General features: G+C 62.4%; 3 protein-coding genes across 7 annotated transcripts; 1 reads left to right on the top strand and 2 right to left on the bottom strand.

Annotated features, from left to right (window-relative positions):
- Nucleotides 1–28: 28 nt before the first annotated feature.
- MAF1 (MAF1 homolog, negative regulator of RNA polymerase III) lies at nt 29–2,864 on the bottom strand. The gene is made up of 8 exons (XM_043484432.1): nt 2,709–2,864; nt 1,865–1,987; nt 1,633–1,761; nt 1,392–1,557; nt 1,140–1,261; nt 934–1,053; nt 636–773; nt 29–508 (listed from the first exon to the last, which is right to left on the bottom strand). Exons 2-8 carry the CDS (start codon nt 1,945–1,947, stop codon nt 487–489), a joined length of 780 nt encoding a protein of 259 aa, XP_043340367.1. The 5' UTR covers nt 1,948–1,987; nt 2,709–2,864; the 3' UTR covers nt 29–486.
- Nucleotides 2,865–3,274: 410 nt separating this feature from the next.
- On the top strand, nt 3,275–7,249 carry SHARPIN (SHANK associated RH domain interactor). 5 transcript variants are annotated; one of them, XM_043484390.1, is made up of 9 exons: nt 3,275–3,909; nt 4,199–4,373; nt 5,883–6,020; nt 6,096–6,237; nt 6,322–6,412; nt 6,491–6,644; nt 6,728–6,846; nt 6,929–7,057; nt 7,128–7,249. In XM_043484390.1, exons 1-9 carry the CDS (start codon nt 3,712–3,714, stop codon nt 7,209–7,211), a joined length of 1,230 nt encoding a protein of 409 aa, XP_043340325.1. In that variant the 5' UTR covers nt 3,275–3,711; the 3' UTR covers nt 7,212–7,249. The 5 variants fall into 5 exon arrangements, with proteins under 5 accessions (XP_043340325.1, XP_043340327.1, XP_043340329.1 ...); XM_043484391.1 differs by having other exon boundaries at nt 3,282–3,789; XM_043484392.1 differs by lacking the exon at nt 6,929–7,057.
- A 1,229-nt stretch (nt 7,250–8,478) lies between these two features.
- LOC122451456 (cytochrome c1, heme protein, mitochondrial) lies at nt 8,479–10,838 on the bottom strand. The gene is made up of 7 exons (XM_043484426.1): nt 10,661–10,838; nt 9,912–10,108; nt 9,703–9,829; nt 9,460–9,617; nt 9,213–9,373; nt 8,884–8,984; nt 8,479–8,782 (listed from the first exon to the last, which is right to left on the bottom strand). Exons 1-7 carry the CDS (start codon nt 10,787–10,789, stop codon nt 8,678–8,680), a joined length of 978 nt encoding a protein of 325 aa, XP_043340361.1. The 5' UTR covers nt 10,790–10,838; the 3' UTR covers nt 8,479–8,677.
- Nucleotides 10,839–11,147: the final 309 nt, after the last annotated feature.

Genomic DNA, 11,147 nt, shown 5'->3' with positions numbered 1-11,147 from the left:
CGCCCCACCTCGTGAGTCTAGGTCCACACTAAGTCACAGAAACTTTTATTGGAAACAAACCAGCTGCAGCAAAGTGACACTCAGTGCACGCTGCCCAATGGGCAAGGTGGGGGGTACAAGTGGGCAGATGACCCCTGGGACCACTTGCTGGGTCTCCGGCCCTTTAGGCTGGAGTGTGAAGACCCAGGCCTGACCCCACACAAAATACAAAAATAAACTCTGCGGTCCAGCTGCCCCTGCCTGTATCAGTTCGTGTGAGCAGGGCAGTGGCTCTTCCCACCAGGCCCTGTGCTGTCTAGTCCAGCCATAGTATGGGCAGTAGCAGCCTGTGGGGGTGAGTGGACAGCCACAGGCTAGAGCCAAGGGCTAGGCAGGCATGGCCTGGGGTGGGCTGGTGCTGTGGCAGCGCCAGGACCTGGGCCCTCAGGTGGGCAGGTCCAGGCACTGTTCGAAGCTGGGTGAAGCTAGGGCCTCTGTTTCTCCTCTTCACATACAGATCACCGGGACCCTGCACAAAGGGTGGTGAGCAGTGAGCTGAGGAGCCCACACCCAGGAGCCCAGGCAGAGGCGGCCCGGCCTCACCCCACCCCGCCCGCCCCAGGGCCATGGAGGGAGGCTGCTGGGCGGCCCCGCACCTGTCCTCCTCCACGGCGCCCGTCTCCTCGGGCCCACCCTCGCTGCCTCCACCTCCACTCTCTTCCTCCTCCTCTTCTTCCTCCCCGAGCTCCATGTCCAGCTCGTTGCCTGCCTCCGAGGGAGTGTAGGTGGATCCACTGAAGGGAGGGGAGACCAGTCTTAAAATCGCCTGCCCTCAGCCTACTGCTGACTCCAGGGAGGATGTCCAATAAGGAGAAAATTAGGAATGGGGTGGGGAAAAGGTGTGTGGGCCAAACGGGGAGGTAGGGGAGGGAGGGAGACAACCTGTCAGCCAACCTGATAGAGCGGCAGCTGAAGAAAACAATCCGTTTCAGCCGCTTGTTGTAGAAGAAGTAGTTGAAGGACCAGAGGCTGCCATCTTCCCCGAAAGGGTCCGAGTCCAAGTCTGGGTTGTAGCTGGGGAGTGGGGGATGAGATATGGTGTGAAGTCCCAGTGTCACGGAGACCCAGGACCCCTGCCCCGTGCAGGGACGTAGGCCTACCTGTAGATGTCACATTCAGCCAGGCAGATCTCCTCATCCACTGCGTTCCACAGTTGCGGCTTCAGGGCCTTGAAGTCCTCCCGAACGGCCGAGAACAGGCTGCAGTTGACTGCGTTCACCACCTAGGATGGTCACAGTCGGGGCTGACAAGGAGCCGGGAAACAGGAATGAACCGGGCTGAGCACGCTAAGTTAGGGAGGACACCTGGGATGGCTGTGGGCCTGCAGGTCCCTTCCCCGACCCCACCCTCACCCAGCTAAGGCTGGGCTCCCGGCTGAACTCATGGCTGCGGGCTGTGCTGAAGTCGTAGTCCGGCCGGAAGGACTCATTGAGTGTGGCAATCAGGTAGAAGAGGGTCTTGCGGCTGCACTTGTCGCTGAGGGGGCCCTCATCCTCGCCGCCTTGGCTCTTACTCAGTCTGCACAGAGATAAGTGTCAGCCCAGTGCTGGCCCACTCGCCAGTCCCCCGTAGGCAGGCCCTGCCCCTGCTCACCTGCTGGGGCTGAGGCCCGAGGTCTGGGGTGGGGACAGTGCCTCCAGCACATGTGGCTGGCCCTCCTGGCAGAACTGCTTGAACATGTGCTTGTCGTCACCTGCCATCTTACACGAGTAGCTCTCAATCCTAGAGACGCAGGCAGGACTGTGGAGCATGCCACCTCCCAAGCTCAACCAGAACCAGTGCAGAGTGGCCTCCAAGAGGCCAGCCCCCAGAGCCACAACCTCACCTGCCAATGATGTGTGCATCTCCTGTCTCCACGGTCAGCTGCGAGTTGATGGCCTCGAAGCTGGAGTTCTCCAGCAGCTTCATGTCCTCGGGGAGGGGTCTGTGCTCCAGAGGCTAGTGCTGCCTGAGGACCAAGATCAGTCCATGGGAATCTGGCCCGTGGGGTTCCACTTTCAGCCCTCCTCGCAGTAAGAGGCGCTGCTGTGAACAACTTGGGCCCCTCCTGAAACCTGCTTCCAGCCCTTCAGCACTGGCAGGTGAGACGGTAAGATCGGCAAGTCTAGGCCCAGCTCAGCTACACCTCCTGCACCTCACAGGAGTTCTTCGGCCAGGATGGGGGACCCACTGGGGATCCTGCTAACCCCGGGGATACTCGGTTAGTCTCTCCCTCAACACTCTCCATCCCACCGAGAAGGGCCCTGGGAGTCCGCGAAGGGGCGTGACTCCTGCAGTTCCCCTCCGGCCAGAGTGAAAACCCGCTCCCGGTAAGGAACCAGGACGTCTGGGGCTCGGCTCTGCCGTCACCTGGACGCGGCGCTTTTCCCTGTTCTACAGACGGCTTTTTAGTGAGGGAGACAGGAAACCCATGAGCTCCTCCGGTTTCCTTCAAAAGTATGAGAGAGGGCGGAGAGAGGCCCCGAGGCTCCCGGAGTGTCGGCCACACAGGCCGCTAGGGCGCTCCAGCGTCCGCCGGGTCCCGGGGAAAACCCCAACCGGGGCGCAGGAACTACGCGTCCCAGGCGGCCGTGCGCCCCGGAGTGCGCGCATGCGCGCCGGCGCGAAGCCCACTGGACACTGTAGTCCGGACAGCCCGGGTCGCCGCCGGGCACAGGGCGTACACCTACCTGCTTGCGCCGCGCTCAATCGAGCCGGGCCAGACTCGGCAGGGTCAGGTCGATGGGCGTGGTGGGCGTGGATGGGCTGAGAAGGCGGGGTGGGCCTCGCGCGGCGCGGGCTCCTCAAGAACGGGCGGAGGCGCCGCGGCCTCCGCTCGGGCCGCACTGTATCCGGGGGAAGAAGCTCCGCGGCGACGTCCCGTTACTCCCGGCCCTGCCGGCCCCGGCGGGCTGCCACCGCGACATATCCTCGCCCCTGCACGGTGCCCTACTATCGCGACCGACCTGTCCGCCGACCGCCACAGAGGGCCCGAGCAAGCGAGCAAACGACCTCTGCCTCCCCGAGCCGGACAACAACAAGCGTCTGCCAGGCCCGGCCCCACGCGTCTGAATGGCCCGCTCCAGCCGGTTGGAACCGGGAGCTCGCACAGTCATTGGGGGCGGCATCCGCCGTTCAGTCCCGATGTCCGCCCCTACTGGGTACGACCCCTGTCAGTCATCTTCTCGGCCGTGCGAACCCGCCTCCCGCCCTAGCGCTCATTGGCCGCGGCCCTCGCGGCTCCGCCCCCTGTGGCTTCCCAGTTCCCCGGAGGGGCAGTGGACTAGTGAGGTGTGGGTGGGCCGCGGCAACCGGGTGAGCGGCGGGAGGTGGGCTGCGGCCCAGAAGGGGCTCCGGAGCAGCGTTCGGCTTGGGAGCCAGATGCTGGGTTCACAAGGACCGCCGAGCTCAGCCCCAACCCGAGCCTTTAGGGCCTTCCAGTCGTGGCCGGTGCTGGCGTCTCTGACGCTCTGCCTGAAGTACAGGCCTGCAAGCCCAGCCTCACCGGCTTGTGTCGGGAGGTCTTCGGGCGAAGTGCCATCGTTGGCTAAGCGGGAGCGGCAGACGGCTACGACGCTCGGGCAGCGCCCGGAACCCCAGGCTCGTGGTTATAGTTTCCGGCCGGTGTAGGCGTTCAGCGACCCAAGTCCACGGAAGCGGGCTCGGGGGGGCAGTGCGGGGGCCGGACCGGAGATGGCGCCGCCGGCGGGCGGCTCGGCCGCGGGCTCGGACTCCGGCTCGGCCGCAGTGCTGCTGGCCGTGCATGCCGCGGTAAGGCCGCTGGGCGCCGGCCTGGACGTGGAGGCCCAGCTGCGGAAGCTGCAGCTGAGTGCGGACCCCGAGCGACCAGGGCGCTTCCGGCTGGAGATGCTGGGCGGGGGCCCCGGGGCGGTGAGTGGGGCCGGCGGGGGCGCGCGGCCTGGCCTCTGAGCCTGAAGCCACACTCTTCCGTTTGCTAGCCGTGTGCCGTTATCTTTTACTTGTTTCTGTTTCCTTGTCTGTAAAATGGGGATGATGCTAGTACTTCCTTTGTCGGATTACTGTGAGGGTTTCATAAAGTAACACGAGTAAAAGGCTTAGGACGTTTGTAAGTAATCGACAAACGTTACCTCGTATTCCTTTGATTATCATGCAGTATGTGCTGGGGAACGCACTGAGCCTGGACTCTCCCTTTCCTCAGGTCAGTTTGGAGTGGCCCTTGGAGTCAGTCTCCTACACAGTCCGAGGCCCCTGCCAGCATGAGCTGCAGCCTCCACCGGGAGGGCCTGGGACTCTCAACCTGCACTTCGCCAACCCTCAGGAAGCTCAGCGGTGGGCAGCCCTAGTCCGAGATGCTACCATGGAAGGACAGAATGGTCAGTGCCCTGGAGTGAAAATTCACCAGGCCAGGGCCAGTGTTTGTTCTGCAAGAGGGCAGGAGTAGCCCCAACCCCCCAGGCTTGGATGGGGGGAGTAGTGGGGAAAGCTGAGCCCCTCTAGCCCACTACTGGGGTTCTGGGAGCACTCCCAGGAGTGAGGAAGTAGAGAAAAGGAACAGAGACCGAATGGCTGGAGCCTGCAGTGCCAGACAGGTGTGGATGGGCAGCATACGCAGGCCCTCAGGACTGGGGTGAGAAGACAGACTTTCAGAAGCGTGGAAGATAGTGGAAGAGTGACAGGCTCAGATTCAAGCTTCTGAAGACTGGTGAACCCTTGCATTCGTATGGGTGATGCAGACAGGGCTGGAGGGAGGAAGGATGTTTCCAGAGATGCTTAGGAGAGGAATTGGCTGGATTTCTTGGAGGTTTGAATGCAAAAGTTAATGGCTGAGAAGCTGGAAGGAACAGACATTGCAGAGGGCCTGTTTGGAAGCGCAAAGAAGTGGTCAGGTTCTTAAAACATGTAGGAGGGAAAGGAGGTGGGAAGAGCTGGGGTTCTGAAGAGGAAAAGTTGGGGGTAGAAAAGGTCAACCAAGGTCACTAGGAGACAGAAACAAGAAGAGGGTCTGGCAGACAGCCAGTGCATCTGGGAAGGAGTTCACAGATGCTACAGCTGAGCTGGTGAGCAAAAAGCACACAGTGAGATGGAAGAGAGGTCCAGACAGCAGCATCTGCAGAGGGAGAAAGGCACTTTTCTCTCATGCATTCATTGGTTGGTTGGCTCACCACGTGTGTATTCTGTGCCTGTAGTAAGCACTCCTTCAAGGCCTTCGAGATTCCAGGCAGACCTGGTGCCGGGTACTCGGGAGCCCTGCTTATCTCAATGGGCAGACAGCTCAGAATATTGAGGCAAAGGAGCTGTATCTGCACCACATGGGCAGGGCGTCAAATAGGAGGTAAGAAGGGGAGCTGGTGGCACGCTCAAGGCAAGCACCAGCTAGACAGGGCTTGTTTGGAATGGGAGCAGCCCAGAGTGCCCTGTGCTGATGGCAGAGCCAGGAGAGACGTTGGAGTTCCCTGAAAGGAGGCCACCTTGACTGCAGGACTCCTAGAGATCTCTGCTGGTTCTGCTGTGAGGCCCAGGGAGCCTCCTGGCTGGCTGAGAGGGCTTGTACAGGCCAAGAGAAGTGGCCTGGCCCCTGTGGAGGAGGGCTGCAGGTGGGACTGGGCAGCAAAGGAGGCCAGAAGGACTCCAGAGCCCAAGAAAGAGCCAGGTGTAACTCTGAGTGGAGTCGGCAGGGATCTCGGGGGTGTGCAAGGGCCAAGACTGGGCCAAGGTCTGGTTTGAAATGTGGCCAAGGCAGGGCCCTGGCATGGGCTGAGGTGAGGAGGGAGGAGACAAAGGTACTGGAAGCCTGAGGTGAGAGGGCAGAGGCCTGGGTGTGTACTCCGTGGGGGGCCAGATCTCAAAGAGACCACCAGCCCACCCCACATCTTTCCTCCTAGGCAGTGACAGCTTGCCCCCAGCCCTAGGCCCAGAAACGCACCCTGTCTCCCCGCCCAGTCCCCTTGAAGTGCCCACACCCAAGGTCCCCCAACCCAAGGTGGATCTTCCTTGGAGCCCTGGAGACTTGATGGAGAAAGGTAAAGGCAGGCGGCTGGAGGGGCTCGGGGGAAGCAGCCAGTGTGGGGCTGTGATGGCTCTCTCTTCCCCTGCAGAAGAGCTGGCAGGGCGCCTGACCCAGGCTGTAGAGGGTGGGGATGAGAAGGGAGCAGCCCAAGCAGCAGCCATCCTGGCACAGCATCGTGTGGCCCTCAGGGTCCAGCTCCAGGAGGCCTGCTTTCCTCCTGGCCCCATCAGGTAAGGCCTGGGCCCTGTTTCTCACCCTGACCCCCAGGCCTCTCAGGTCCCCTGTCCTTACCTGTGACCTCCATTCTGGCCCAGGCTCCAGGTCACAGTTGAAGACGCTGCATCCTCTGCCCATGTCTCACTGCAGGTTCACCCCCACTGCACCATCAGGGCCCTCCAGGAGCAGGCGAGCATGTGGTCTGGGGAACCCGGGTGGGGGGTGGCAGGAGGCGGCCTGGGTGACACTCCGACACTCTGGCCCCAGGTGTTCTCAGAGTTCGGCTTCCCACCAGCTGTGCAGCGCTGGGTCATCGGGAGGTGCCTGTGTGTCCCTGAACACAGCCTTGCTTTCTATGGGGTCTGGCGGGACGGAGACCCTGCTTTCCTCTACCTGCTCTCAGCTCCCCGAGAAGCCCCAGGTCAGTCCTTGATTGGGGCGGGATGAGGAAGGTGGAGGGAGTGCAGCCCACCATGGTCCCGAGTCTCACCGCCTTTGTTGCAGGACACAGTCCTCAACGCCCCCAGAAGGTGGATGGGGAACTAGGCCGCCTGTTCTCGCAGTCATTGGGGCTGCCCCCAACCCCTCAGCCAGCCAACTCTAGCCTGCCCAGCCCCCTCCAGGTGAGCAGGGACTGGGCAGGGTGGCCTTCGCACTGTAGGCATTAAAAGCGGGTGAGCAGCAACCGTGTGCTCGCCTCCCCAGCCCGGCTGGCCCTGCCCTTCGTGCACCTTCATCAACGCCCCAGGCCGCCCCGGCTGTGAGATGTGCAGCACCCAGAGGCCCTGTGCTTGGGACCCCCTTCCCACAGCCTCCACCCAGCAGCTCCCAAAGGTACCAGCAGCAGAGGCAGGGAGGGGACGGGACAGAACAAGCAGAATGACCCATCTTCCCCTCCTTCCAGGTCACGCGGAGAGAGGATGGCCCTTCCCTTCCAGGCCCAAGGTCCCTGGACCCCCTCCTGAACCTCTCAGGAAACCTCTGCTGATTGCCCGCTGGGGTCATTAAAGACACTTCTGAGCCGGCCATGTGCCCTTTCACTGTGCCTTCCTGCAGCCTGGGAGGATGGAGGGCAGACAGCCCACTGAGAGGAACCCTGGCAGTCTTGGATGGGTGGGGCCTTCCCAGTGGAGCCCAGGAGGCTACCAAAGAGCACACTTGTAATGCAAGTCCCAAGGCGCAGGGGCCTGGCACCGATTCCCCAGTGCCAAGGGTGGGCAGCCCCCCCCCCCCCACCTCATCTGCTGACCCCTGGGCTGGCCCTTCGGATACACACCCTGCCCTCCTCTCGGCACTCACCCTCCCCACCCTGGCTGCCTCTCCTGTAGGCTGCTCCCACCCTGCTGCCCCTCACACTCCCTGTTTGGGGGCAAGAAAAGCTCTGGAGCAAAAAGCCCTGGGCCAGGGTCACAGGCCACTGCCAAGAAGCACCGCCCTGGCCCTTTGCCCACTGACAGGTCCGTGGCTGTGTAAACCTGGCCACTCCCAGCTGCCCTGTGGATTGCCAGGAGGGGCCATCCCTTCAGAGATGGGGACCATCCTGTTTACAGCAAGCACCTCCAGATGCCCAGCCAAGAGACCAGGAGCTCCTTCCAATGGCCTCTGCCTGCCTCTCTGCTGCCCTGGCAGGGCTGAGAGCTGCCCACCTCTCCCAGCCACCCCCAGTCCTAGGATCAACTCCTGCAGCTCCTACTTGAGGCCAGCCTATCCCTGGTTGATATGCACCAGGGCTCCCTGCTGCCCTCAGGATGAAAAGTCAAGTGGTTTCACTGACTCGTTACTGCAGCAGGGCCCCCCTCTTCACCTGTGACCAAGTACTCACCACTTTAATTAATGTTGCTATTTTCTAGTTCTCTGCTTTCTGTCCTATATTCAGTGCTGACTGGACTCTCAGCCAACAGTCTGTGCCGGGCAATCCTGACCATACTACACTGGACACCCCAGGAGCTCTCAGGGCAAGGGTCCCAGTCCCATTGTGTGTATGTGTGTGTGCGTGTGTGCGCGCGCGCAGGCGCACATGCTGTTGTTTCAGTTGTGTCTGATTCTTATGGCCCCATGGACTGTAGCCCGCCAGGGTCCTCTGTCCGTGGGATTCTCCAGGCAATACTGGAGTAGGTTGCCATGCCCTTCTCCAGGGGATCTCCCCAACCCAGGGACTGAACCCTCATCTGGTGGGTCCTTTACCACTAACAATACCCGAGAAGCCCAGAGTCCCCTGCAAACCTATACTCCCATCACACAATAGTTCAGGTAAGTGTGTTGAGAAACTTAATTTATTCCCACAGTGGGCGCTGAACAAAACTGGAGCTGGAGCCCCAGCTCCTGCCCCTCCTCCTCTTGTCCCAGAGGAAGAGGGGCTGGGCCAGGAGGGCACCTGAGACCTCAACAGGCCTAGTGTGACTCCCAGGCTTGAGGACTCTGAAGCTCAGGACAGCAAATAGACATTGGGTAGGGTCACTTGGGCGGCCGATAGGCCAGCTTTCGGCTCTTCAGGACTGACCACTTATGCCGCTTCATGGCGTAGACCAGAGGCAGAAGCAAGCCCATCATCAGCAGCATCTGGGGATGAGGCAGGCTCAGAGGAGGGAGGCAGAAAGGACCCCTGCTCAGCTCCCAGCCTGTCCCCAGGCTCACCGCGCCCCTCGGCCCAGCCCCTTCACCTTGAGCCCCATGCGTTTGCGATGGTCGTGTTCTGGTTCAGCTGCCCAGCGCAGGAAAGTACACACGTCCTTGGCTACCTGGGACATGGTAGCTGGGGTGCCTGGGTCAAGGACAAGTGGTCTAAGGGCTGTCCGAGGGGGTCCCTGCCGAAAGCTTCAAAGGGATGAGACCCAACCCCCACCTCCAGTACATAGATGGCATGAAGATGACCCATGAGTCTTCTCCCACATATATAGTGCCCCAAACCAAGGAAGGTGCAGGACCTCTTGGGGCAAGAAAACGGAAAACAGGACCCAGCCTGCCCATCCCCAGGGTGGGGGCCTCTCACCATCATCAAACTCCAAGACCTCATTGTAGATTGGAGGGGCCATGCCAATGGCCTGGCCGGCAAAATAAGGGTTGAAGTAGAGGCCTTCTCGCAGCGACACCCCAGTGGGTGGCTCACAGTAGCCCGTGAGCAAGGAAAAGACGTAGTCCTCACCACCGTGCCTGGGACCAGATCGGGGTATCCTCAGCCTCTGGCGTGAGGTGGGCCTTCCCCACTCCCCCACACCACCCTGCAGGCAGCCTCTTACCTAGCTCGCACAATGTAGCTGAGGTCAGGGGGCAGTGCTCCATTGTTGGCTGCCCGTGCAGCCTCAGGGTTGGGGTATGGTTTGGGGAAGTAGTCAGACAGCTTCCCTGGGCGCATGAACATCTCCCCATCCTCATTGGGGCCGTCCTGAACCTCCACCTGCCACCGAGAGCCCCATCACAACCCTGCTGCCCAGCACAGCAGGAACCCCAATCCTTGGGTCCTCTGCATGCTGGGTGCCCACCTCCTCAGCCAGTGCCTTGGCTTCATCCTCTGTGTAGCACACGCCCACCAGGTGGCGGTAGGCCACGTAGTCCATGCTGTGGCAGGAGGAGCACACCTGCTTGTACACCTGGAAACCCCTCCGGATGCTGGAGAGAGAGAAGGGGTCAGGGGTGCCAAGGATTCCACCCCACCCGGTTCACCCATAAACTCCCCCAGCCAGCCACACACCTGGTGTGATCCAGGGAGGAGAGGAGGCCACGGTGGGACCACGGATAGCTGGGAGGGTGCAGCTCCAGGTCACTAGCACTCACGGCAGAATGCAGAGCCACTGCCAACCCTGCACCCCCTGCCGCCAGCATGCCCAGCGCTGACAGAATCACTTTCCGGCCCCGGGACAGGCCAGACTTCGATGACAAGGACACTGCCTGCAAGAATCCCGCTCAGCGCTTTTCAGAACACCACCCAGCCCTACCTGGGGATCTGAATCTCATGCACCCAGCTCCGGCCACCTCGCGCCACTGCCCTCCCCGCCGCGGACCCCTCGACCCGCTCCGTCCTCGAGGAGGGGATGTGAGGCGTGCTCTTGGATCCTGGGCCTGGAATCGGGCCGAAGTGAGCAAGGGTGCGGGGACAGGCCAAGGTCACAAGCAGCTGCCGAGGTCAGGCTGAGGTCACTTCAGGACGCGGGCCCAGTACGAGAGGCCGGGGCCAGAGCGGGCCTCGGCGCGACCCCCGGGGAAGCCCCCAGCCCCGCCGCCCCCCACGCTCGGCACCAGGCGCTTGTGCTGCTCGGAGGGGTAGAGGCCAGTCCTGCTCCCAGGCGCCCATGGTCCGCAGGCGGCGGGGGTCCGGCCGGGGCGGGGGCCCGGGTGCGGAGGACGCTCCCGCGCTGCCAAGCCCGCGCTGGGAGCCTCCCCGCGGTGACCTTCAGCGGGATGCGGGGCCGCTCGGCGGCCAGGTTCAGGGTCAGAGCTCACCTGGGGTGTCCGCAGTGGGAGCTGCCCGGGCCGCGCGCCACACAGCAGACCTCGGGCCCGCGCTCCCGGCAGCCCCGCGCCCCGCGGGCCCACCATTGCCCCGCGAAGCGTAGCCGCCGCCGCCGCCATCTTGGCCCTCTTCAGCGCGGCCACCGCTCCCGTCGGCCTCTGCGGTGGCAAAGGATATTAAACCTCGCGATAGCCGGGAGGCGTGTGAGGGGGCGGGGCGAGGGCGAGGGCGGGGGCGGGTTCTGTACTTCAGGGCGGTGCACCGCATCGCCTTGCTACTCCAGTCGTCGTGGAAACCAGAGGTTGTTCAAATCCACGTTGCGTCTGTCTGTTGCCGTGACAACGCCCAACTATTTGATTACCCTAGTCCCGCCGCTGGTCTCTCCCAGGATCAGCTGTGCCGCGCGGCTATGCCTAGACGCCCCCAACCTGGAATCCACCGCTTTATTGCACGCTTTCGTCCAACAATATTTCCCGA

This window comes from Cervus canadensis, chromosome 12, assembly GCF_019320065.1.
Source record: "Cervus canadensis isolate Bull #8, Minnesota chromosome 12, ASM1932006v1, whole genome shotgun sequence".
In the NCBI taxonomy this organism is placed as follows: domain Eukaryota; kingdom Metazoa; phylum Chordata; class Mammalia; order Artiodactyla; family Cervidae; genus Cervus; species Cervus canadensis.
The sequence above is the reverse complement of the archived record's forward strand: the minus strand, read 5'-3'. Positions and strand labels throughout refer to the sequence as shown.